The 26,978-nt window shown below is 49.0% G+C and overlaps 1 protein-coding gene across 5 annotated transcripts in view; it reads left to right on the forward strand.

The window, feature by feature from the left end:
* The window catches only part of FMNL2 (formin like 2), a 131,662-nt gene that overhangs the window by 86,085 nt on the left and 18,599 nt on the right, over nucleotides 1–26,978 (forward strand). For all 5 annotated transcript variants that reach the window (XM_068407811.1, XM_068407813.1, XM_068407812.1 and 2 more), the window contains exons 7-11: nucleotides 5,341–5,449; nucleotides 6,485–6,561; nucleotides 8,703–8,796; nucleotides 22,062–22,136; nucleotides 25,814–25,924. In XM_068407811.1, the coding sequence (XP_068263912.1) occupies nucleotides 5,341–5,449; nucleotides 6,485–6,561; nucleotides 8,703–8,796; nucleotides 22,062–22,136; nucleotides 25,814–25,924 (466 nt within the window). The remainder of the gene's footprint in view (nucleotides 1–5,340; nucleotides 5,450–6,484; nucleotides 6,562–8,702; nucleotides 8,797–22,061; nucleotides 22,137–25,813; nucleotides 25,925–26,978) is intronic.

A 26,978-nucleotide genomic window follows, 5' to 3' on the forward strand; every position in this document is an offset into this window, starting at 1 on the left:
CCTGCCAGCTTTAACACTGGGTTTGCTCATTTTTGGTGCCTGTATGGCAGTGTCAGGGCACCAGCTCTCCTGCCTGTCCTCAGGGTTCGACAGCAGAGACCTGCTGTAGCCCTCAGCACCCTGCACGGTCCCAGCTGATGTTCCCTCGCAGCCAGCCGGGGCGAACTTGGGCTTGGCGTGGGCACGGAGGCTCTCTGTCCCTTCGTTTGCGTGGCCGAGGCTGTCCGCTGCTAATTGTGACTTTAACTGGCTTCCCGTAGCTCTTTTTAGTAGTGCTGAAGCCTGCCAAGTCCCTGCTCGCTGGGTTTCCTTGGCAACTGAGGGGTTTGGGGTTGTGGTTTTTTTTTTTTGAAGAGGAGGCAAAGGGATTTGGGAAGCAAACACCAAAATGAGGGCAGAGGGATAAAAACGGGGATGAACCTTTGGGGGTTTTATTGCTGCTTTTTTGAGAGGAGAGAGCATTACTTTCACATGAGAGTCATACTCCTGTCAGATAAATATTAATGCAGACTGTAATGTCCCAACCCATTAGAAATTCCCTTTCTTCCGAGTCAAATACTTCAATTTTCATGTGGATTGAACTGAGAATCTTCATTTCTTTCTTCAAAATCTGCGGAGTCCGTAATGAGAGCGTGATCCAGGCAAACACATCTTCATCCCTGAACGCATTCGGTAATGGGACTCAGCTCTGGCCCTGCTGCTGACGCTGCGATGAGTTGGACTTCGCCGTTAACGCTTTCACTGCTCAGGGACATACAGACACCCCCACCTCCAAACCACCACCACCAGGATCGCAGGAACGCGATGCAAAACCCACCAAACCCAATGAAAACCAGGAGTCCCAGCCCACGCAGAGCTGGGCGAGCTGCCAGGGGAGCGGTGAGATCCACCCTGGGCTGTCCTCTGCGCTCAGTGCTCCTACTCCGAGGGAGCCAGCGTAGAGAAATGAGGGCAGGATATTCTTTAGCAGATAAGAAGATAAAAATGAGAGGAGAAATCAGCTGTAACTTGTATTTGTTATTAATGTGGTCCATTAGAAGTCTGTCTCCACCATTGGACTGGGCACGTGTCCTCGTTTCAAGCATGGAAGTCCTTCCATTGAAGTTGGTGGAGATGGCAGGAGTTTGTATGGAGATTTGTGCTTGCTCACCAGAGTGGAAAGGGCTTTTATTTACTTTGAGTATCCTAATGTGTTGTGTAGGTGTTTTAATTATCCATCTGTGGGTCTTCAGTGTCAGTGTGAGCTGGTGTGCACCAGAAGACACCCTTGTGTGTTGAGTTTTCTAGGTCTTGGTTTACAAAGTGCTGGATGAGTCCGGGATACACTGGACATTTTCAGCGGTTCTGGCTGATCACGTTAACAAAGTAGCGTGGCCATGGAGGCAGGAGGAGGTTAGCAAAATTAATTTCTTCAGGCTTGAATGGTCCTTCTCACCTTTCTGTAGGAGGCTGGTGGGTAAAAGAGCAGCCTGGTCTCCAGAGACGTCACGGTGGCACCTTTACGAGCACTGAATTAAGTAAATTGTTAGTAAATTGAATAAAAATGATGCATGAGTTATTCTTGAATAGAAATGTACTCTGGGTGAGAAAAAGAACCTTAAATCATCCTGTGTATTTCAGCATGGGTTTAGCCTCATGGTGGTGGGTTTTCTCACACGGGTGCAGCGTCCTGGCTCTGGAAATGTCCTGTCCCCACCGCCCGTGAGAGCCTCACGCGGCAGGAGCTCGCGCCTGGGCAGGTTTTCTGCTTCTGCTTTTTTTTCAGCAGTAAGGTTTTGTAGTTCCTCTTTAAAGGAGGGGCAGAGGAAATAAAAGAGGAACCATCTGAATTTAATTACCAGGATAAATATACTCTTGGTGACATAATCTTTGACCTGCAGCAGACAGGAAATCAAAACCAACAATTCATCCAGATGCTCGGATCAGCCTCGTGTTTGGTAACAAGAAATGAAATAACAGCAAAAGAAGATCATCCACCCTGGTTTGGCTCGTGTCGTGTAAAGGGAGGTGTTAGAGCTACCGCCGGTCCGCCCTGCCTTCAGGAAGGGAACAAATAACATCAGGGGTCGTTGCAGTCGCCGCTAATACAGAGAAAGCATCTCGAACCTCAGTTCCCGTGTGCAGAGTCGTCGTAAAAGAGTTTCTGTACAAAAAAATCCTCATTAATTCTTGGCATTCATGTCTGTGTGAAGAAATTTGCATCTGTTGAAGGGAAGCGATCTAAATCTAGGGCAGAATCCCATCTGTGCTGGAGCTATTTTCTCTGCACTGCAGCGCTCCATTGCATATTCCGCACCCGTTTCTCAGCCCAGTCGTAAGCTGACACGGGTGGAAGCTCTGTGAGCCGGAGGGTGTGGAGTCCCCATGTCGCTGATGGTATCACTGAATGCCACCCGCCCGCCCAGGGGTGTGTGGGGCGGTGGGGAAGGCAGGAGGGCAGCCATGGGGAGAGGGCCCCGCACTTGAAGAAAGATGTTGAGGTGTTGGAGCGAGTCCAGAGGAGGGCGACCAAGGTGGTGAAGGGTCTGGAGGGTCTGAGCTACGAGGAACGGCTGAGGGAGCTGGGGGTGTTTAGCCTGGAGAAGAGGAGGCTCAGAGGTGACCTTAGTGCAGTCTACAACTACCTGAAGGGAGGTTGTAGTGGGGTGGGAGTCGGCCTCTTCTCCCAGGCAACCAGCAATAGGACAAGAGGACACAGCCTCAAGCTTCACCAGGGGAGGGTCAGGTTGGACATTAGGAAGCATTTCTTCTCAGCAAGGGTCATTAGCCATTGGAAGGGGCTGCCCAGGGAGGTGGTGGAGTCACCATCTCTGGAGGGGTTTAAGAAAAGCCTGGCCATGGCACTTAGTGCCCTGGTCTAGTTGCCATGGTGGTGTCAGGGCAATGGTTGGACTTGATGATCCCAGAGGGCTCTTCCAGCCTCATTGATTCTGTGATTCTGTGAGAGCACGGAGCGGGGCGGGCAGCCTGCGTGGGGGCAGAGTCCCCAGACGTGGGGGCATCTTGGGCTCTGGGGAGAGAGCAGAGCAGCTGCCTCTGGCCTTGCCTGTGTGGTCACTGGGATGAGAATCCTCCAAGGGCACACCTCCAGGCTGCAGAGCGGCAGCTTTCCTGGCTGCGGGCAGCCGTACGGGATGTCTGCGGCCCTTGGTGGGTTTCTGGGGGTCTTTTCCACTCTCCAGAAGAGGCGAGTGTTGTTTTCACCTCACACCTTCCTCGTGGTGCCTGCCTTGCTCCTCGGAGCAGGCTTTGGTAGGTGCCCAGACAGCCGTGCAGGGTGTAGAGGGGAGCATCACTGAGCCCGGGGTGATTTTTTCCTTCTATCAGTGGCCTGATAAAGATCTAATTACTCTGCTTATTTAAAATGTAAAGAAAAATAATGTGTGCAGTTTAAAATGGAGATAAGTCATTGTAGGAACGATCTCTGTGTGACTAGAAATGACTTTTAAACCCCCCCTCCACGGGGTCCTGGCCCCCAGACCCGGCTCCCGGGCTTGAACCGTTCGCTGTTCTCGGACAAAACTGGGTCATGTTTCCTGCAAACCTGCAATCCGTCTGGAGTGCCCTGAGCTGATTTATGCATTCATATCTATGGGGGAAAAAAAAAAAAGCAGTTTGACTGAATTCTGCTTTGAATTTTGGGGTTTCTTTCATCTTGGCGCTCCTGGGAAATGACGCCCAGAGCCTCGTGCCAGCTGCCTCCTTCGTGTTGTTCGGTGCATTTAAAGGGAGAAAATTTGCAAGGATGTTCTTTGTGTTGGAGAGTGGGCTAGTGAGTCAGAACAAAACACAGAACCACAGAATCACTCAGGTTGGAAGAGCCCTCTGGGATCATCGAGTCCAACCATTGCCCTGACACCACCATGGCAACTAGACCATGGCACTAAGTGCCATGTCCAGGCTTTTCTTAAACCCCTCCAGAGATGGTGACTGATGTCAGCCGTGTCTGATGCCCTCTCTGAACCTGCCCAGGAGCAGATGCTTGGTGCAGGAGATGCTCAGAGCCCGTGGTTAGTAGGAGCAAGGCAGATACCCAGTGATGTTTCTCCTGGCACGTGCTCCTGCTTCCAGCAGACTGTAGGTTTAAGCATCCCCATCTAAGGATTACATCTCATGTTTAATAGTTCTTGATGGATTTTTTTTTCCTCTGTGAATTGCTGTAAGTGCTTTTGGAGCCCGTGCCAGGCTCTGGGCTCCGCAGCAGTGGTGCTGAAGAGCTCCTGCTCTCCGGAGCACTGTGTGGAGGGGGTGCCTCGAAAATCACCGGGTTTGCTTTGATCCTGTCACCTGATAATTACCTGTGATGCTACGTAGTTCCCGTGTTACGAGGAATAATGACAGGTCGTTCCTCGTTGGTCTCCGTGTGAGGCCAGCTGCAGTTGTCTGAAGAAGCCTTGTTTTTACTGAAGGTTGTATTTACCCCACCAGCCAAGCTGCTTCTATGAATTCCTCTTTCCTCCCCCAACGGAGTTGCTCTTCACATAAATGTCAGAATTTGCACATCACTGCAAGCGCGTCACATTATTTTTCTTTCTGTCTTTTTATTTTTATTCTTTCTTCCTCTGTTTTCAGGCCCGAATGTGATAGCTGGAAATGCAAAAGGATAAATAATGTGTTTTTCCACCCCCAAACACCACCTTTCGCTGTCGGGGTCACCTGTGGTGCTGCCGGCGGGGGCTGCTCGAGGCAGCCTGAGCAGCTTTGCAGAGGACCTCCACATCCCTGGCACGGCCAGGGGAGCCCTGCAGACCCTCCCTGGTTTGGATGTATCTCAGGAAGAGCTGAAATGTGGTTTTCATTTACTACGCCATAGAAATGACAGATTTAAAGAGTTCCCTTTGTGTTTATTCCATGTGCTTATTTAATTGAATTCGAGGTTGATTTACCAGTTAGGGGTTACAATTAAAATAATTAATGCCTCTGTTCTGAGGAAAGTTCCTAAGGGCTGTATTTTCCTCACATAATTCGAAGGGCTTTCAGAAAGCTCAGCTGCAGAGTAGAAGAGAGGCACCATTCTTAAACGAAATGCAGCGGGAATTAATACATTTGCTGATGCCTGTGAATGTTCAGTTCCTTTAAAAGTCTGTGCCATTCTCGTGGGCTGTGCTGGCCCTGGGTGGGCAGCGGTGGCAGCCGTGGAGCCCTGCATCTGGGCTTCGTCTGCCCGTGGAAACAGCCCGTGGCCTTTTTTCTGCTTTATTTGCATGTGTATTGTCCGCTTTCAGCTCTGCAGGGCTGAAAGGTGTCTGCAGTTTCACCCAGTGGAGGAAAACTTCCAATCCTTTATTGTTACCACCTAAAAATAGTCTTGTGATTGATGAGAGCTGGTTTTATTCGCAGGTATAACACCTTGCCAAGCCGAAGAACGCTAAAAAATTCCAGATTAGTGAGTAAAAAAGATGATGTTCACGTCTGCATCATGTGTTTACGAGCCATAATGAATTACCAGGTATTTCCCTTCTTGTTCTTTGGACCAAGTAACTACTTTGTTGTTGGGAGGGGAGAGGAAAAGGGTAGTGGTGAATTGTTAAGGTAAAACTGGTGTGAAGGTTTAAATTCCTACTCGTAGGTGGGAAGCAATGCAACACAGTCCTTGTGTGCCCGTGCAGGTGGTTTAGTACAGATGTGAAGACACACGTAGGTGAGAGCATGGTCCTGTGTGCAGCGATGGGCTCAGTGTGCACCAGCCTGTTAGCCACGCAGCTACACAGCTGAAGTTACAATTTGTCTCAGAATTTACTACTAACACTTAGGAAATACGAGTGTTTTTCAGATGAGCTGCACACTGATGGAAAGTCCAAGCTTTTGCTCATTACATGTTTATCACAAGGCAATTGCAATAACTGCAAGTCAAAGAATAAACTAGACCAAAAGTAATCTTATTCTCATGAGTTTCTTCTCTTGGGATTTTTTGCTGAAGCAGTAACAGCTAAAAGTTACGTGCTTTACAGAAAGGCTGTGGTGAACACCTTTGTTACGAGTTGTAGGCTCGTAGGAGGTATTTCTAACAGAGCTGTGTGTGTGAACCCTGCCCTTGGGGACACCAGCTCCCAGTAACTGCAAGCTGCAGTCGCTCTAGGGCAGCGTGTGTGTCGGAGTAGGAGTAATTTTGGCAACTGAATTGCAAATTCCTCTTTAGAGAGTAAAGGAGACATTTGACTGTCGGAATTAAAAAGGGGTTGGAGGGGGAAGTGACGAGCAGAGGGGCTGAGGGTGGTGTAGGAGCAGCTCTTGAGCCCCTTTTTGTTGGTTGTATGACCAAAGCGAGTGCTCTCAGCACTGTTAGGGGCAGAGAAGTTGTTAGGCAGGGTGGTAAACTCGTGCCTAACAGCTTGGTAAAGTAAACTCGACAACGTTTTGTTTGGCTTACAGCGTTGTGAAAGACTGCTGCCAGATCTGGCCAGAGATATGTAATTTGTTGGATTTTAAATAATAATCATTTCAATCTCAAAACTGAAGCAATATTTTCCTCTTCTCTTTTCAGTATGGATTCAATATGGTCATGTCGCATCCACACGCCGTTAACGAAATTGCACTAAGTTTGAACAACAAGAATCCCAGGTAGGCTGTGCTTGCTTTTAGAGTTTAAGAAGCAGGTAAGTAAAGAGGGAAGGGATTTTCTGGGGTATGCTCATGCACAAACCTGTAGCAAAAGTCAGACTTCATTCTGTATCAGATTAAATCTGTTTCGTGGTGCAAATAGATGAGCAGTCGCCATCTAGTTCCATTGGTTCAGAAGCTGCTGACTCTCCAGCTGGAAGTTCGACGCTTAAACCCTCCAGCTCTGTGTCAGTGCCTGCTGATAATGAGCGGCTTAGCGTGGGAGTTCCCTGAGGAGTAGGAGAATCTTTACAGAGTTTTATCTAAAGGGTCCTTAGGTTTGAATTTCCTTGAGTGAGGGTTTAATTCTCGTTCCGTGGCGGGTTGCTGTTCAGCCCCAGCAGCAGTTCTGCAAGCGAGGCCGTGTCCCCTCTGTCCCCGCACACACCGTGACCCTGGCAGCCCCTGCCAGCACAGCCCGGGGCTGCAGGACCTCGTGCACATCTAATGCAACCAAATCTGACAGACTGATGTTTGCAAGGAAAGGTAAAACCAGGGGGTGAGACAAACTAAACAACACTATATATGTGTATCCATATAGGCTGTCCGCTTGCTTTGCAGTGCTCTGCGTGAAATCTTGTCCTGATGGAAGTAGGTACTTCCTTCTTCTCTGTTATCTAGCCCTAAATCAGCAAGCCTAGGCACAGGATAAATGGGGAGGATATGGGAAGTTTGTTGTTTTTATCATTTATGGTGTCCTGTGCCTAGAAATCAGGTGATCAAGAGAGCACCCAAGTTTTCATTTCTGAAAGAAGTGGGTTGTTTAGATTTCTGTTTCCAGAAAAAATAAACAAAAGCTTTCAAACGTGGCTAAAATAATCTGAAGACAAAACTTAGTGCTGTTCAAAACCGAATTTCTTTTTGGTTTAGCCCCATTGTAATTTTTGAGGAAGCCAGAGGTTTGAGTGCTTGGGGTTGGCTGAGATGGAGCAGCTCTGAGCGATGCTGCAGCATGGAGCCCATCCCCGGACCGTGCCCGCTGCAGGACTGGGCAGGACAAGTGGGGGGTGATGTAGGGAGGATGAGTGGCTCCGTCTCCTCTGCTTGTGCCCACACAGATGCCACTGACACAGCGTCACTGTCCCCTCCCCGTCGCCACCCCAGATGTGGAGGCAGCAGCGGGGTGGCAGGAAAAAAAAAAAAAAGATGATAAGAATTGAAAATGATACATTTAAAATTTCCTAGGAAAGTGAACATTTTATCTGGTTTCCAAAGATAACCTTGACACTTTGAAAGCCAAAAGGTATTTCTGTTTCTGTAACATCTGGTTTGAGTCAGTGCTTTAGCATGAGACTAATTTCGTATGTGTCTGCATGACTTTACTCTCTGCTCAGAGCTCATCTGGCCATAAAGTCCGGTTGGTGCTTTTGCCTGATGTGAGCCCTGTAAGGAAGTACTGGGGATTATTGATATTAGAATTACACTGAGTCTGCTGCATGCTTTTCTTTCAGTAATCTGTTGTCTTCCCTCATTAATACGCCTGTGTTAGTGCTGCTGTCAATCAGTTGCCCAGATTTCTGATTCAAGAGGGGAAAGACGTGTGAAGGCATCCTATATTTACTGCAGCGAGCCACGTCTGTTGTTTTTGTGGCTATGAATAATGCAAATTATCATAGAAAATAATTCAGATTTGTATCAGGAAAAATACAGATTTGAATTATAAGCACATTCGTGAGAGGGAAGGGGCTGCGTTGCGGTGAAGCCAGCTGGCTGATGGCTGGGTGCGGTGATCCTGGCTGGTGTAAAACACCCTCCTCGCCGGCAGCACAAGCTGTCCAGGCTGCCGTGGGGTGCCTTGAGTTACGCAGCTGCCTTTGGTTTGCTTGAGTTGCCACGAGTATAATTTGTGATTGAAACTTTTGCATGTTTTGAGAAGCTTTAAAATGGGGGAAAACTGCATGATCCTGGGAGAGTCGGAGTGCCCTGGATCAGGTGGTGCTCAGCGTTCTGCATCTGGCAGGTTTACTGGTTTGAAGGGATTCGGAATACACGGGGTGCAAACTACATCTCCCGGTGTCTCCACGTCTGTTTTGCAAGCAGGTGGAAAGAAGGTGGTTCAGCACGTGGTGGTCATTGGCTGTCACCGTTTCTTTTCTTCACAGGACAAAGGCCCTTGTCTTAGAACTTTTAGCAGCTGTTTGCCTCGTCAGAGGAGGACACGAAATCATTTTATCTGCCTTCGATAACTTTAAGGAGGTACGTTATTCTGCTTTATTACTCCTTGGTGTGTCGATGATTCTCTTGCTAGTGACTAGAGCTTTCTCATGCAGCTAAATTTCCTAGAGTGAGGATTTTCCATAAACTGCAGATTTTCCGTAAGTCGCTTTGAGCTGCAGCGGTGTCGATGCCATCGTTTTGGTCATGTTTGCGTAGAAGAACCATAATCCATCCCAACAAGATGACTCCAAACTGTGAATTGCTCCCTTTATCTTTTTTGTGTCCCTGAAGTGGAAAACTGATGGAGATCTTGAGAGCTTTACTCCAGTTGTTCTGTCTCTGAAACAACCAGGAATGGTGGATTAGATCTCCCATGTTCAGAGCCGTTCACACAAGCCCTTGAAACGCAAAATTCCTGGTTTTACTCTCAGTAGGAATTTTATTTGTGAAGAAATAACAAAATCAAGTCTCTGTGCTGGAACACTGACTGCTGAAATGAATACAAGTGTTCCAGTTGGCTCAAGTGGGGCAAACCAGTGTCATCCATAGTTGTGTACGTTCAAGTGTATCACAGGTTTGCGTACAGTGGTTAACGGGATTTGAGAACATTGCATGAAGGTTTGGAAGCACTAGTGAGAGAATCAAGTCCTAGAAAGCTGCTGTCCTGGTTTATTTTGAATATTGGATATATGTGTGGATTTATTATTAAAGAAAAAATGAATCTAGACTTCCCAGCTCAAAAATTGTTCGACCTGATGAGTCCCAGCTGGGCTGTGTGTAAACATGTAGCGTGTTTTTCCTTAATGCTGCTGTTGCTAGAAGTGGGTTAATGCAGATGATCGACAAACCAAGTTGTTAATTTTTTTACTTTTTGTGCTTGGGGAATTATTTCTGGTGGGGAGATACCAATCTCTGATTTACATCCGCTGTCAATGTTTGCATGTCGTAGACAAATAACTGTGTTTCTGAGGTGCTCTCCCTTACACAGAGCCAGAGCAAAAGGTTTGAAGTCATCTCCAGCGTAGAGAGCTTACTGTTGTAACCTGTTGTAGAAACCTCAGCTTTGCAAGACCAGACCTGACCTACGTGTGAGCTGTGTTGTGCATGTAGAGCTGCCTGAGGACAGAGGTGATGGGAACGACACGGCTGCTGGTGGCTTCCCCGGCTGTGAAGTAGAAGTCGAGTTGGAAGTGTTGTGTGACCATGGAGAAAGCCTTGCTTGTGGGTTACACCATGGTCAGAATACAGAAATACGACGTTCTGCTTCCAGCTGGGGTGAGGTCTGCAGCCCTTTAACACAGAACTGGAACTGGAGATTGCAGTTTGGTTCTTTCATGTATTCATCTGTAGCCTTGGGCAAGCTGCTGGTATCTTTGTCTTTAGTTGCACCTTTGTGAAGTGAAGGAATCACGGAAGCTAATGCAGTCGAGATTGTTATGAAGAACAATTGGGTCATATGAGAGAAGTGCTTTGAATAGGAGAAAGCACTGTAAACATGCAAAGTGCAGTGTTATTATTCCAGGCTTAAATTCTCCTGGCTTGTTACTGCTCTATTGTAGAAGAAACACGACTCATTAGGGAGGATGGTGTGAGGGATTACTGGTAAGCTGGGCAAACGACTACAGCCAAAACACCACTGGTGGGGAGGGTCTGGAGGCTCCTTGAACCGTCCCTTCGCGTGTCACAGGAAGGGTGGGTGAAGTCCCGTTTGCTTTCTTACCTTCCTGACATCCTTGGTCGAGGTTTTGCTCCTCCTTTTCTTCCGAGTGCTCTATCATTTCTCCTTCCTCCTGCTGACATTCAGAAATTCCCCTGTAACACGTGCAGTTTGTCTGCCATTATTTATTCCATTCCTGTTTGTGGTCGATGAAGTGGTTTGCTGTAGGGAACTGTTGGATGTCGCGGGTGAAGGGGGTGTGCAGGAGGGGATTTTGCTTTCTCAGTTCTGCGTTCGGCCGTTCCTCTCTTTATCCAGTTATGCTGCTTATTTCTTGCCCCGTGCTGTTGTTTTCCAGTTTCTTCCTGGGCAAATTTTCAGTAATGGTTTCAAGCCTTCATGTTTATAACTCATTCAATCGGTATATTAAAAATCTCTTGAGCTGCTGACATGTGAAGTACCCAGGGTTGGATTTCTAGCAGTGTACTTCCAATTTACAGTACTGTAAACTCAGTAATATTTGTGTGGCTTCTGTAACTACGTGTTGCAGGACTGCCACAGCTTCTCTGTGGTTCTTTCAGCAGACACTGTGTGCATATTTAGGACAGATTAGACTCGTCGAACTAGATCTCTGCTGCTCTATCTCCTTGCCATAAAATAACTTCAGAAGAAACCTGGACTCCTGCCTAACGCTCACCCTGTAATAAAGGCGGTAGGGAAAACAGGATATTTGGGACCAAATTCTGCTCTCATTTACATCAGGGTGAACATCAAATATTTCATTAGGCTTTGAGCTTTGCTCTGATGTAAATGAGAACAGAATTTGGTTCTCAGGGTCTGACTGAGCTGGAAAACCACAGTTGATCTGAATCTTGTCAAGAATTCTTTTTGAAAATGACTTTTCGTTTGAAAATTATTTTACAGGCCAATCTTTTTCTGGCTGGACTCTGGCTGTTCAAATGGAGGATGGTTTGTTTTGTTAAGCTGTCTCCTGAAAATCATTCTTGCCCCTTCTTTCATCTGAAATCACTGATTCTCGTGCACAGGTGGTTTCTCTTTGCAGGGCACTCAGCTCTGTGCGTTACAGACCCAGCCCAGCGCTCACTTTTCGCTGCAGGGGTAAGATCATGTTGCACAGGTCACTTGTGAACACAGAAACACGAGGATATGTCAAAGCCACCAAGAAGTTTACAAGAAACCAGGAGCTTGAGATGGAAGATGAATATCTGGAGATATTCAAAACCCGCCTGGACACAACCCTGTGCAACGTGCTCTGGGTGACCCTGCTTTGGCAGGGGTTGGACTGGGTGATCTCCAGAGGTGCCTTCCAACCCCAACCAGTCTGGGATTCTGTGATTCTGTGAATTGAATAAAGCAGAACTCAACAGGATAAGAAAATCCAGAAGCATTGTTACTGATGGAGGACGGAGACCAGGAGAGGGAAGGAGGAGGCTGGGATGGATGGAGGGAAAGGCAGGTGTTTTATGCAAAGTTCATCATTGGAGTTGAGGAAACCAGGCTTCACGCAGTCACGCTGGTGGTAGGACACGGGCTGGTGAGCGGCAGAGCTGTTGAATACAATTTTTTTTTAATTTTGTGAAAAGGAAGCAGTTACGGTGAAATCCTCCTCTGTGTTGTACGGAATGAATCAGGAGTTTCAAGGCAGACATCAGTATTAGTTTCTCCCATCTGTGTATTTCTCCTTTGTGTTCTCTGTAATGTTGAAGGAGTTTGGATGTTGAGTACATCAGGGGATGGTTTAGGTCAGTCTCTCGTGGTGTGTGTCTGCTTTCTGCAGCTAGCTCAGCATTTTGGGAACTATTTGGCACTAACAGAGCGACAACTTCCAGCTCTCTGAGAAAGCAATGCCCCAGATGTTCACACACCATCTGGTCTGGTCGTTCCTTCCAGGCCAGTGCAGTGCCCAGTTTCCAGCCTAAATTCAGCTCATCCATTATCAGGAGGTTTCGATCTGGGCTAAACGGGAAAGAAAGTTCAAATTAAACTGTGAAGACCCTGTCCCTGCTTGTTGCTGAGCGAGGTGGATTACACCATCCCGTGTTTCTCCTTTTGAAGATATTAGTTCTGTAACTCTCATCACGTTTGAAGTCCAGGTGCTGCTTGGCCTCTACGTCAAGAAAGGCCTCTGCAGCCCGGCGAAGTTTGTGCTTGCAGGACGGTCAGATCCCAGCTATGAGGAGCTCCACTCCTGGCCTGCAGATGTCACGGTTGTCCTGCAGCCGCTCCCGGTGTCATCAGGCCTCAGACAGCTTCTGAAAGCTCCCGGGGCAGAAGGAGCACGAGGAGCCCCCTCGGCTGGAGCAGGCCTGTGCCTTCTCCTGCAGCCACCCGCACCCTGCAGCAGGAAAATGTCATTTTTCTGAGTGACGCTGGGCTGAATTCTGCTGTATTTGTGGGAAATGGTCTGGGGTTACTGTGCCGCAGGTAACCCACCGGATTAGCTGGGGCCTTTGGCTATTCCCTTGTCTTTTTGGTACTTTCTGGCCTGTTCCCGGCCCTGTTTGCAGCCACCCTTATTCCCAGCACCTCGCACCGAAGGCAAATAGCACCTTGCAGTACCTGAAGGGGCTACAGGAAAGCTGGAGAGGGGCTTTTTACAAGGAAAAGTAGTGACAGGATGAGGGGGAATGGTTTTAAACTGAAAGAGGGGAGATTGAGATGAGATATTAGGAAGAAATTCTTTGCTGTGAGGGTGGTGAGACACTGGCCCAGGTTGCCCAGGGAAGCTGTGGCTGCCCCCTCCCTGGCAGTGTTCAAGGCCAGGTTGGATGGGGCTTGGAGCAACCTGGTCTGGTGGAAGGTGTCCCTGCCCGTGGCAGGGGGTTGGAACTGGATGGTCTTTAAGGTCCCTTCCAACCCAAACCGTTCCGTGATTCTGTGATTCAATGAAATGATGCTTGAACGGGCTGTCGCAGCCTTGGCTTGGGGGAGCTCTTCGTCATGGCCGCGACCCTGCCTTCCCCCGCTTGCCAGTGGGCTCCTTACAGCGTTCCTGGCCCTTTGTGCTTGTTTCCATGGATCTGTGAGAACTGGCTGCGCCGTTTTATCCGAGTTGCCTGGGATTTGTGCTGCAGGACGAGCGAATGCGCTCCAGCAGAATGCCTGGGGAAGAAAACGAGAGGGGAGTTAGCTGCAAGAGAGCTTTGGGGGAGCTCGGGGAGGCATGGACCAGATGCTAAGAGTTGAAGCAGGCTGAGTGCACTGTTAGAAAACAAGATATATCTTCCTAATGCTCATTCAGAGCAGTTAATTCATTTTAATAGTGTGGATTGCATGTGTGGGTATACAGAGAATTAAGCTGCCATCTTTTACTGCCAACAGTAAAACTTTGTTTTGCTGTTACTTCATTGCTTACTCCCCTTCATGTTCCTTCATGTTCCTTTGGTCGTGCTGGAGCTCAGGCGCATCGGTGCCCTGGTCAGTGTGCCTGTGCCGGCAGAACAGACGTGGTGTGAAGGCTCTGCTGCTTGAACCACGGTGTAACCACACGCCGCTCGCTCAGGACCCCAAACTGGCATCGTTCCAAAGCTGCCCTTGCTCTCTGTCATTTCCCTGACATCTCTCTGTAATCAAAACTCCTTCGTTCATCACTGCCTTGTCAACGATGTTTTCGTGTTGATGAGATTCTGCAGACTGAGAAGATCTTTTAATCATCGCTGCTGTTGACTGGATGCTTCTAACGTACTTATATGCCGAGAGCAAATTGTGTAGGAAATGTTTTGCTGCAGTTGATACTGGCTGGAAGATGAAAAAGGTTTTACAGAGTTGAGAAAAATAATATGAGAACCAAACCTGTTATTCTCATGTCAAGATTTCTGTGCAGAGGTAAAGGTGGCTGACGGGGCAGCTGTGATTTCAGTCAACTGAACCCCGCCAGGTCTTGGTCCAGGGAGAATTTGTGGGAAAATTTGGCTTTCCACATGGCTGGGATTTTGAATTGCAGGGAAAATACGTTTTAAATGTAGCAAAATATCGAAGGGGGAAATTTCAATGCACTGCACTCTGCAGAGGTGTGTGACCTGACTTCCCTTCATCAGCGGGATAACGAACGGCTGATCGTGGCTGTAAAGTTTCTTACAGTTCTGTGTACCTAATAACAGGTAAATAATGCTTTGCCCATTTTATATCCATATTTATATACGTATATGTACATACATAGACACCTTTGACTCTTGGGTCAGTTGTAAGGAACTTTTGCTTAGAGTCAGAGTCTCTCAGCCCGTTTCTCTTTAGTTGTAGAAAACATCACTGACAGAGCCTGGAGGCAAAGGCTTTAGTGCATCACGTATCCCCAGAATTACCTTAATTAGCCTAATTGCATGCAGGGCTCAGGCAGCATCGCGGGCATCCCTGGGAAGCAGGTGGTGAGACCTCCCATGGCAACACCACCCCAAATAAGCTCCTTCCCCAGCTCAAAGACTGCACATGTGGTCACAGGCTGTGACAGCATTACCAGCCTAAACGAGGATTCCTCAGAGCTAAGGCACAGAAATAACGTGGGCAGAAATAATTGTGAGCAAGGTTCGAGCTTCATGCTTCACCAGGGGAGGGTCAGGTTGGACATGAGGAAGCATTTCTTCTCAGCAAGGGTCATTAGCCATTGGAAGGGGCTGGCCAGGGAGGTGGTGGAGTCACCATCTCTGGAAGGGTTTAAGAAAAGCCTGGACATGGCACTTAGTGCCCTGGTCTAGTTGCCATGGTGGTGTCAGGGCAATGGTTGGACTCGATGATCCCAGAGGGCTCTTCCAACCTGATTGATTCTGTGATTCTGTGATGAAATCTGGGGAGATCACCCAGAAAGAGAACTAACAGAAAAGTTCGAGTTCAACAGAGTTGCAGCTTGTTGAGGCTACTGGTGCAGAAGGCTGTTTCCCAACTCATTCATGGCCTTGGTTCAAAATTAAAGATTTTTGCGGCATTTCTAGTTAGCTGTTTTATTTACATGGTTTACATGGTTTTAATTTACTGAAAGCATAGTAGCCAATAAACGAATAGCTTCAGTAAGTGAAAAAAAGCTTCATACGTCGAAAAAAATCACAACCCAACAGGACTAATGTGATTGCATAATGAAAGCAGTTACAAAGAAATGTTGGGGTTTTTTGCAGATATTAATTTCCTCAGCTTTAGTGAAGATCTGAAAAATGACAGTTTTTGAATACACTTCCCAGCACTCTCAACTAACATTTTAAGGAGCAAAATCACAGATCCTTATGCAGCTTTTTGTTAATCTCTATGTTAAACACAGGAGAGTTTACTTTCATAACAACAAAATATTTCTGGGAAAAGACCAGAGGACTCTACCACTCTTTTTTTTTTTTTTTTTTTTAAACACAATAGTAGTTTTAAAACAGATCCAAACCGAGGAGGCGAAAGAATTGACTGGGATCTGTAGTGAGACAGAAAACCAGCCAGAAATAATCCTGGCTCTCTGCAGGGAACAAGTCCTGACTTTGGCTCTCATCCAGCAAAGCAGTTAAATTGCTTATTATGCAAGTATATACCAGAATAATTGAATTCAGTAAGGTGAGTGTATGCTTGTGTGCTTCTCCGTATGGGAAATAATTTTAGTATTTAAAAATAAAAACAGAATTGAGGTGCTTTTCCTGAGATGAACCATACCTTTCAAGAAACCGCCTCGTTTTGCTCCAAGACAAGAAGAAATGCCAAAAAATAAATGGGAATTCAGATAATCCAGAGAATTTTTGGGAAGCTCATCGTCTGGTGGTTATTCCAGCGTAACTCGATGGAGGCCAGGGGGTGAGAGAGGAGCAGGGTCTGGCACTCTGGTGCTCCCTCTTGTTTTAACAGCACTTTAATTTAGATATTAGGAAGCAATTCTTTGCTGTGAGGGTGGTGAGACCCTGGCCCAGGTTGCCCAGAGAAGCTGTGGCTGCCCCCTCCCTGGCAGGGTTCAAGGCCAGGTTGGATGGGGCTTGGAGCAACCTGGTCTGGTGGAAGGTGTCCCTGCTCATGGCAGGGGCGTGGGACTAGATGATCTTTAAGGTCCCTTCCAACCCAAACCAGTCTGTGATTCTATAATTGACTTATGTGTTTGCTGCTTCTGAATTATTCTTACTGGTCGTTATAATAACCCAGTACTAGAAGAAACTGTTTGCAGGTGCTGGAAAATGTAACTACATTTGTTATCTTTTGCACTGTGGCAGTATTTTGAGAGCGCCTTAAGCCTGCTGGTAGAGAAGTGAAAGGTATTTTAACCTAGTAAGTATTAAATAACTGTTTACTTAACCAGTAACTTATGGGAAAACTGATTTTTTTGTTCTTCAGCAGCCTGCAAAAATGTCAGCGTGATCAGTGCAAACACAGCGTTCCTGGGGAGCGCTGCTTGCCGGTGGTGGGATCTGCTGGTCACAGTGGGCTGTTGTGGGGGAGAGAAAGCCAGCATTGTGCCGCCGGACAAAGGAGCACAGACAGGAGAGGAGGTTCACAAAGGGCCCCGTGAATTTTGGGGTTGCATATACTGTTGGTAACACCGCATCCAGTCTGGGCTGCGTTCGTCTACACAGTGCGTGTTTGCTGGGATATTGTGCTACTGCTTCTCTCTCTTACAGAACTCAAAGTTACTCAAGGAGGGGGGAGCAGCTTCAAACAACCTTTGGGAAATACATGGTAGATGCTCATTTTAACGTTTACACTGACTCAAAATGTCCTGTATTGCAAAGCCTTTGCTAAGGTTTAGATATTTGAAATTTGGTCCTTCAGAGAGTTGTTTTCCCTGCCTTGAGTTCGCTGTTAGCTGCCTTGGCCATGCCAGACCATATCCACCTAGCTAGCTCCGAGCTGCGTTCTCTCTCCCCACCTTTGCTGACAGACCGACGCTCACGTCGAGGCAGTGGCTGTGTCTGGATGGGGCTTTCTCCAAAATACCCTTGTTGTCTTTCGCTCTCTGCCCATCATGCCTTTCTGGAGCATCTCACGGTAATCCAGCCATGGAGCAGGAGCAACGCAAGGGTTGTTGTGGTTGAACTTTGCTCTTGGGTGGTCTGGATGTGAACTGTACAAGCTGAGAGCATTGCCAGGTGGATATGGATATAATTGTCACTACATTTTTCATAACGGATCCTTTTCACAGAATCAATGAGGTTGGAAGAGCCCTCTGGGATCATCGAGTCCAACCATTGCCCTGACACCACCATGGCAACTAGACCAGGGCACTAAGTGCCATGTCCAGGCTTTTCTTAAACCCCTCCAGAGATGGTGACTCCACCACCTCCCTGGGCAGCCCCTTCCAATGGCTAATGACCCTTGCTGAGAAGAAATGCTTCCTAATGTCCAACCTGAACCTCCCCTGGCGAAGCTTGAGGCTGTGTCCTCTTGTCCTAGTGCTGGTTGCCTGGGAGAAGAGGCTTCCTTACAGGATTGTACCGTACCTTTGCTGTAGATCTGTGAGGGGTTTACTTCATTAGCACCCAAAGCCTTTCCCAAGAAAGGACCCTTCGTGGGTGGTTTTCCATAAAGCCACATTGTTCTTCTAGAATGACGTGGGCTTAATGCAACCTAAAAAGTTTTTTTTCACAGCCTAAGTAGAGACAGAGGTTTTTTATAGCTGTGGTAACCCGTTTAATCTTGCTTCTTACACAGAATAATGCTAATAAAAGAAAGATCAGCCTTTCGTAGTCCCAGCCATACTTTCAAATGACAGACCTTGGAAATTTATTCAAATATAAATGGCAACATATGGTTTTATGCGGTGGGATTTGATTTCAGCGTTCGTCTTGGATTTCGGCCAATCTTCAGGCTGTCGGCTTCATCTACAGTTTCACTCTCTTTAATCTTCCAGGGTAAATTATATCATTTCATGGAAGTCAGCTCGCCGTCTCTCGAAGCGCACGTGTTCCCAGCACTGACTCATCTGATGATAGTGTGAAGTATCCGCGGGTTGTTGTTGCTTCTCCTCTTGCTGTCGGCTGCTGTATCCCAGCCCGTTCTCTGCCGGGGCTGCAGCACTTCGGGTTGCTCCCTAATTTAATTAGTCAGCCATAAATGGCTTGTAGTTGTTGATGTCAGCTTTTCTCATCCATGTGGAACGGTTTAGATTATATTTCCCAGAAATGGGTCCTTCTGGCTTCTATTGCTGAGTGATCGTAGGCACCATTGTTGTGTTTCCACAATACATTATTTTGTTCAAGTCGGCTCCATTTGTTCTGGAGTGGGTACAAGAGAGACACAATTGTTCAGAGCTCACAGTTGAGATGAACCTACTTTTTCTTCTTCTGTTATGTTGACTCTTAACTGTTTTGTGGGGAGGGGAGAGTACGGAGAGTATGAAGGGCACTGGAACAATTTGCAGTTGGTTGAACTGAAATACCATCCCGTTTACTATAGTAGGAACAAAATGGCTTGGGATGATAACGTAGGGATGAGTGCGTCTGAGCAACCTGTGGTGCAAGTGAAGGAGAAAGTGAAGTGATTTCTTCTCAGCAAGGGTCATTAGACACTGGAAAGGGCTGCCCAGGGAGGTGGTGGAGTCACCATCTCTGGAGGGGTTTAAGAAAAGCCTGGACATGGCACTTAGAGCCCTGGTCTAGTTGCCATGGTGGTGTCAGGGCAATGGTTGGACTCGATGATCCCAGAGGGCTCTTCCAACCTCATTGATTCTGTGATTCTGTGAGAGGGTTCCTCGGGTTTGCTTTGAGTGGGGATTGGATCAGACCCAGCCTACGCCTCCAAGATCAAATTATATCAAATTATATCAGCGGGCAGCTGCTGCCTCTGATCCTTGCAGTGCCAGTAGGTTCTGGAAACTCGGCCAGATTCTGGTTTTCTCTTTGGCTCTTCCTGACAGAGGCCGGCCTCTTCGCAGCGTTGTGCCTCTTTTCCAGCTGAAGGACGTGTTGCTCCTGCGTGGAAGCGTGTGCGTCCCGGGAGGGGTGTACGGCACAGCAGAGCTGCGTGCCTGCGGGCTGCAGCCTGCCAGCAGTGCTTTTGGTGGGCCCTTGGGGAGAGGGTGCCTGGCAGGGCGTTGGTGGTAAGTGCCTGAAGCAGATCACATTGCCACATGGTCAATGAACATTAACTTCTTCATGACGAAATGACTCCTGGTCCTGCACACGGAGAGCGGGGCAGCAAGACGGGATGCTGGCAGGTGCTGGTGCCATCGGCTGGTGCGGAGATGCTCTGGTCCCCGCTGGAGTGTGTTCACCCCACCTCTTGCTGTTAAATGCACGCTTGTGAAACCAGGATAGTCATCCCAAATGCTCATGATGATCTGCCCGTTTTCCACGACGTGTATGCGGCGTTTGGGCTTTGATCTCCCAGCCAGGCGATCCCTGACGCTGTAGGGAGGCTTTATGAGGATTACTCCTGTGAAAAGCCCAAGGTTAGACTGAAGATGTACAAGCTGAAGCTGAATGGCACTAGGTCTCCAAACTCACCCGTCCTTCCCGTGCCCCAGAGCCCCCATCTCTGCTAAGCAGAGACACAGGTCGCGTGTGCTTCGCCCCTCGCACAGCTGCGGGCCAGGCAATGCCAAGGAGACTTGCTCCATCCAAGAGTGGGGCTGTCTTGGCTCTGTTTTACTCTTAGACCTTAATGTGTGTCTCATGGGCCTAGTGGAGCAGCCCATGTAAAGGCGTTTAATGCTTCAAAACCACTTTCATGGCATAGCCTGTAGAAAGAGCCGAGTCCTTTGGGTGATAATCATGATATCACCCAAATCATGATAATTTGCTTGACCAACCAGTGTAATCTCTTTTTTGTGAGGGTGCATGCTTTGTTCTTTAAGTGTGTTTGTTCTACCTTGTGAGTCTTTAAGGTTCAGCTGGAAACATTTAAATACAACCTCACCACAGGCTGTGCGAGCCGGGGCTGCTGAGCCTGCACGGAGCCCGTTAGCTGCCACTTGTGGGGTTGTGGCCAGGAATATTGATGAACGTTATCAAACGGTTCATCATAACCAGCGTCCCTGTCCTCCCGCAGAGATCCAGTGGCAGAATTCCCATTGACGTCAGGTACTGACCACAAATATCTGAATAATAACCCAGTTGTGGCAGTTTTGCATCGGAATGGCAGAAGATGTATCCCGTACACCACAAGTTTTATGTGGTCATAAGAGGCAGCAGAAAGCGTGGCGAGAGGTCACCCGGCAGGCCACGACTCGCAGAGCTTTGCAGATGTTGTGATCAGCTCAGTTCAGGTCCAGCTAAACTCTGAGTGACTTCACTGAGGTCTGCTCGGTGCCTTCATCTTTGTGTAGGTACATGCTGTAAGACAGACACAGTTAGAAAGAGCAAGCTGATACGGGAGTAGTAATAAGTTTCAGTCCTCCAGATGACCGGACTCTGCTTTTCAGGACCTTTAAGAGCAAACCAGCTTCTTTCAGAGCTTCTTCTGTCCCTCTGCAAGCAGCCAGCACCTGAGGAGGGTGACGCTGGGAACAGCAGTTAACGTTGGTGCATGGATGTGCCCACCCGGGCACTGTCCGCGTTGTTCGGCAGAGCGTGCCTTGCTGTTCCTGAATCCACTGCTCAGTTTGATGCCAAAATCCAGCAAGACAGAGGTCAGCTCATGGTGCGGGGTACAAGGAGACTCCCAGTGGATTTGGGAATGTGCCGGACCCTCTGCAATGCCCCCATCACCTCCCATCTGACCGTGCTGGGCCGGCTGGGCTCGGGCAGCTGCCGTGCACCAGCTCCTGCCCCTGAGGTTTCAGCGCTTGGTGTAGTTCATTAATTCAGGGGTAGAAAACCCCCCCCGCAGGATGCACCGCAGAGGGAGGAGCTGCAGCTGCTAATTAGGGAGGACGGGGAAATGGGTGCACCTCCCAGTGCTCCCTTCTTCTCCCTTTTGCTGCCCAACTTACTTAATATTTTGTGATTTTGGTGTGGATTGTTTGTGTGCTGAGAAAAGTGGGACTGAGCCAGAGAAGCTGCTGGGAAGTAATAAGATTTAAACAACATCCTGAGACCTGCTTTATCTTAGATCTTACTTCTCCCTCAAGTTGCTTGTGTTCCCTGCCAACACCCTTGTGTTACGGCTCTGTAATTCTGACCAGCTGATAGTTGTGCTGATGTATTTCACTCCTTATTTAGCCAGTGAGTTTTCTTTTTTTCCTCCCTGTAATTTGGTCTCCTTCCTAATTACATTATATTACAGTGGAAAGCCAGTTCTGAACTGTGAAAGAGGCCGAGCCTTCCTGTGGCATAGCCTGGTGCAGCTCTCTTGCTTACATTGGTACCATCAGTGGGTATGATTAAATCTTTAGGGGGAAAAGAGATACCAAGAGTTACGTTATAATTGTACCTGACCCCTTAGCCTTGCAGTGCAGGTGTTCACGTGTGGTGATTCAGCTGGATTTGTCATGAAGAATGTTTTTATCAAGAGAGGAAACCTGGACAGAGAGGTTTTGAGCAAGCAGAAAAGCTGCTTTTGAAATGAAAATGAAATTTCATTTGTGAAATGAAATGCCCCTCCCTGGCAGTGCTCAAGGCCAGGTTGGATGGGGCTGGGAGCAACCTGGGCTGGTGGAAGGTGTCCCTGCCCGTGGCAGGGGGTTGGAACTAGATGATCTTTAAGGTCCCTTCCAACCCAAACCATTCTGTGATTTTATGTTTTTAATCCTCTCTCTTGCAAGCTGCAGTTTAACAAGCACGTGGCGATTCTTTTGTAGGTGTGTGGGGAGAAACAGCGCTTTGAGAAGCTGATGGAGCACTTCCGAAACGAAGACAACAACATAGACTTTATGGTGAGTGCTATTTACCATCAGCAAACTTTGGTTTCAGCGTTGCTGTGTCTGGTCCCGCTGTCGCAGGCAGGGATGTATCTGCCCTTCTGGTCTAAAATGCCCACAGTACAGGTTTTAATATTCCAAACTACATAACGTGCGTTTCATTTTTAGCTTCCATTCAGTTCAGTCCTCCTCAAGAAACGCCGTGTGCCGTAGCGAAGGTAAGAGGCGAGTGGCCTTTTGGTCGCGTGTGCTGTTCCTCTGTGGCAAAGCAGCAGCTTCTGCGATGGCAAGACGCGTGTTCTGCCCGTGTGCCAGCGTCCTCGGAGCCACAGACAGGGAAGTGGGGGAGAGACTCACTGCAGCTGCTGGCTGTCCTCATCTGCTGATAAATATAGCGGTCGTTTGCACCACTGTTGGTTCCTCAGTGTGCGTGTGCATGGTCATTCACCAAATCCGCTTCCCCTGGAGCAGCGAGGGGGGAAGCTCTGGCTGCACCCACCAGCACCGGCGCCAGCTTGCACGGCGGCAGCACGGGAAAGGAGGTGGGGACAGTAAGGAGGAGCTGGCTGGTTAGGTGTCCCATACCAAAAGTACTGCTGGGTCCAGTTCTTTAGTCTATGGCAAGTGAGTGCTCGTGTCACAAGCGTGACAAAGTCCTGTTTTAGTTAGAAGACAAGTGGTGGCATGGTCAGCGCAGTCTCCCGTGCACCACTCGTGCTCAGTGCCTTGGATCTGGTGTGATCCCACGTCAAGGTGAGAGCAGAGCAGGAGGCCTTTCCACCCAGTCACACTGGCCTGTCTGCTGGGGCCTCTGTTAAGCATCTCTGACACTTTATACTGTTTTAGTGCTGAGCGTTGTGTTAAAGACCTTTTTCTGCCAGGAATTAGGTGTTAAAGCACCCAGTGTGGTGTTTTCTACAGGCTTTGAATGCTCCAGTGTGAGTGTTGTGCAGCCGTGATGGCCAGGGCAGGCTCGCACCCTCGAGGGGACAGCAGGATAAAAGGGAGGTGGTGTGAGCAGACAGGATGGCCTCGTTCTTGTATTTAAAAAGAAAAAAAAAGTTACAGTGATCCCTGCAACTGCACTCAAGTCAGCAAGCTGCTCTCAGCAACTCTCTGACGTGTTACAGTTGGTTTTGTTCCTTATTACTCCAGTCCCAGTAAGGACATGTTGGTAGGCACAGTATACATTAAGTATTCTCAGATGTACATACAATTTAGTCTGTAATTTAACAGGAAGATTTGTCAGTGCTCAACACCCGACTCTTAGTCATTTTTCCTGTGCTGGCAGGGAGGGGTGATCGTATTTGGGGAGCGGGAGAGGAGCCCAGCTCAGTGCAGCCTGCAGCCAGCCACCCTGCTGTGAGCTGCGGGGTTTGTCCACTCTTTTCGAAAAAAAATCATCCCTCATCTTTACTTAAGATGTGAAATGGTGTATTGTAAGGGTGTAATAGGGAATTGCAGTCTACAACTACCTGAAGGGAGGTTGTAGTGGAGTGGGAGTCGGCCTCTTCTCCCAGGCAACTAGCGATAGGACAAGAGGACACAGCCTCAAGCTTCGCCAGGGGAGGTTCAGGTTGGCCATTAGGAAGCATTTCTTCTCAGCAAGGGTCATTAGCCATTGGAAGGGGCTGCCCAGGGAGGTGGTGGAGTCACCATCTCTGGAGGGGTTTAAGAAAAGCCTGGCCATGGCACTTAGTGCCCTGGTCTAGTTGCCATGGTGGTGTGAGGGCAATGGTTGGACTCGATGATCCCAGAGGGCTCTTCCAACCTCATTGATTCTGTGACGTAATGTTAAAACTTGAGTAATTCCAGGAGTTGCAAGGCCTGAACATAAACAAAGAGCTGTTCCTGCAGGACCTGGCTTTCACGCCGCCCTAAATGGAGAGCTGTCTGGGAGGCTGGAGCTGGAAGGGGCCGTGGTTAATTGCACGGATCGACGGGGAGGAAAGAGCAACAAAAAGGCAGAAGTATTTTAGAGAAGGTTCCTGTTGTTCACATTGACTTGCTTCATTTTAAAAGCAACTTTCTTAGGTCCGTTTTCTTTGACTTGATAAATTCCTTAGTTGTGTATGTAAGGATCTGAGAAAGGAAATGAGAACTTGGCCCTAACGTTGCGAGAGCCAAAGCAAGTGCAACAAAAGCGCTTTTGAAATAGGGGGATTTGGCTCTGGGTGATAGGACAGGACAGCAGGGTTCAGCTGGCAGAGGCCAGTACCAGCCCTAGGAGGGACTGGGGTTCGCCACAGGAGCTGGAAAGGGTCCTGCAAAGACTCAAAACCTGAAGTCAGGTTTCCAGCTGCATGGATCGGGTTGTCCGTGTGAGGGATGGGTGCACACAGAGAGGTAGGGATGAGGAGCTCCTGGATGAGTCTTTAGACCATTTTCCTTCCTCTCTTCCTTATCCCTGTGGCCAGTCTCACAACTTTGCATTATCTAGGGTTAAAGTCATTTTGGAAACAGAGTGGTTAAAGCTGGTCAGGATCTACGTGGGAAGATGGAGCTGAAAGGTGTTGCTTGACCTTTGTTGAACCATTTTGGCTTGTTGTGTCCCTGTGGTCCCAGCTCCAAAGCCAAGCAGTACGGGGCAGTCCAGCCAGGGAAGTGTTTATGGCAGCTCAGCGGCTGCTGGGAGCTCTGGCTGGGAGGAGCAGCCTGGGGCATGCCGACCAGACCTGTACTCAAAGGCCACCATGCAGCAGATGCCTGCCCACGAGTTTATCCTCTGGGCCCTCCAGCACATCAGAGAACTGGCCCATTTCCTGCAGCAAACTGGTAATCCAGGGAGTGCCCTTCAGGTTGTTCTTCCCACAAAATGACCCAGGGACGTGGGGTCTCCTGGAGGCTTTGAGTTGATCTTCTCTCAGATTCATCCTAGAACTACTGAGACGCTTCCCAGATACGTTGAGAAGGTCGGTGTTGCCCCTGCTGTGGCGTTGCCGGCAGGATAGGGTTATGCCCTTGAAAAACCCAGCAAGGACTAGGCAAACCCTGTCTTAAAGCAGCTGAGAGGGTGACAGACGTGGTCATCTGTGAGCTGAAAGAGGGTTGGGGTACTTGTGCAGAGCAGGATTTGGCCGTGCCTTACACTCAAGTAAAGGGCAAACCTTTTGGGGTTCGTAGCGGGAGGTTTCCCCCACTGCTTGAGGCCCGCTTCGCTCGAGAGACTTTTACTTTCCTTGGACGTGTTTGGGTGCCAGCTCCTATGATGTGGTCCCTCGTTCAGTTACCAAACCACAGCTTTGGAAATAGGCTTTCTGCAAACAACAAAGCGCCTTTTGTGAAAGCCCCGTTTCCTGGGCTGGGGGTTCCAGTTGCAAAATGAATCACACTTTTACAGGCGGTTTCAGAAACAGCATTGTTTTCTTAAGAGCTTGTGTGCTTGTACGACGTCTGGCCGAGCGCGCTGGCATGGAGAGCGTTCACCGGCACGCAGTAAAGGTAGACGCTGCAGACATGACTTAATTTCTGGAAGCTGCGTTTGCCTTTATCACAGCAGACAAACGCCCCGTGAGCCTGCATCCAGCTTGGAAAAACGCTGCAGAACAGCGGATCACAGTTTCCCCTCGTAGTAACGAGGAAATGTGGTCATTCGCTGGGTCTGGCCCACGGGGAGCCGGGTCCGACCCCGACCCACAGGCAGCTGGGGCTGTGCCGCCGCCTCCTCTCACGTGCGGGGGTTCTCCTTGCAGGTGGCCTGCATGCAGTTCATCAACATCGTCGTGCACTCGGTGGAGGACATGAACTTCAGAGTCCACCTGCAGTACGAGTTCACGAAGCTGGGCCTGGACGAGTACTTGGACGTGAGTATGACCTGGGTCGCTACGCCTGGGTCTGCTCTCCCGGCAGGGCTGACCTCTGCGTGGGGCTGCGGGCTGGATCCACCAGTGGCCCTGGAGGGTCCACGCCACGTCCCTCAGTGCCACCATTGCCCAGCCTAGCCCCAAACCTCCTGAAACGCCCTCACCCGAGAGCTTTCAGGAGGGCACAGCTGGGTTGTCCCATAGTCTCTGCTAAACATACCCTGCCTTGGCCGCTGCCTGGGGCTGTGGCCTGGAGCCACCCCTGCAGAGGAAAAATCAGCTGTGACTAGCTGCAATTACAGCCTGGGAGCTAAATTTGTAGCTTTGCCTTATAACAAAGGGAGGATGAACCGCAGCCGTCCTCGCCTGCGCCACGTCCCTGGCCTCCAGCCGCGGCCTGCAGGCCTCGTGTAGGCCCTGGCTCAGGTGCCCCAGAGCTCCCTCCATCTCCCTGTGAAAATAAATCCCTCTGAGCGTTCCCCTGACAGCCAGGCGCTTGCTGGCGTCCTGTGGGATGTGCTCTCTTTCAGAAGAAAGCTGCTTTTCTATTTCCCCTTTTATATTTTCCTCTCTCTCCCTGTCCCTGCCCTTGGGAGCGCACACATGAAAACAGTGCTCGTGTTGACAAGGGACTGGTTAGTCCCCACTGACTTCTGCTCAGCAGTAACCAGGAGAGAGGTTCTTTGCTGTCTGCAAGAAGTATTTGTACACAGCGATGCCGAGCATGGGTCTGTTTGGGGTCCCAGGGTGGCACAAACCCTGCAGTCCATGGGGAACAGGCATGGGGTCCTGGGGTGGCACAAGGGAACAGGCAGAGCAGTTCAAAGCGTGCTCTGATGTTATCTCTGGAGATAAGGGATGCTCATTTTGAGCACAGCAAACCCAACACGAGGTCAGTGAGAGCGATCAGAGGGATTGCTCCGGGCCACGTGGCTGCTTCGAACACAAACACGAGTGATGGCTTCACCTCTGCGTACCCACCACGGGCAGCAGCAGGGTCGGCCCCACCGGCCACCCGCCTCGCTGGCCTCGCACCGGCCCAGGGCTGGGTGGT

This window comes from Nyctibius grandis, chromosome 9, assembly GCF_013368605.1.
Source record: "Nyctibius grandis isolate bNycGra1 chromosome 9, bNycGra1.pri, whole genome shotgun sequence".
Lineage (NCBI taxonomy): Eukaryota > Metazoa > Chordata > Aves > Nyctibiiformes > Nyctibiidae > Nyctibius > Nyctibius grandis.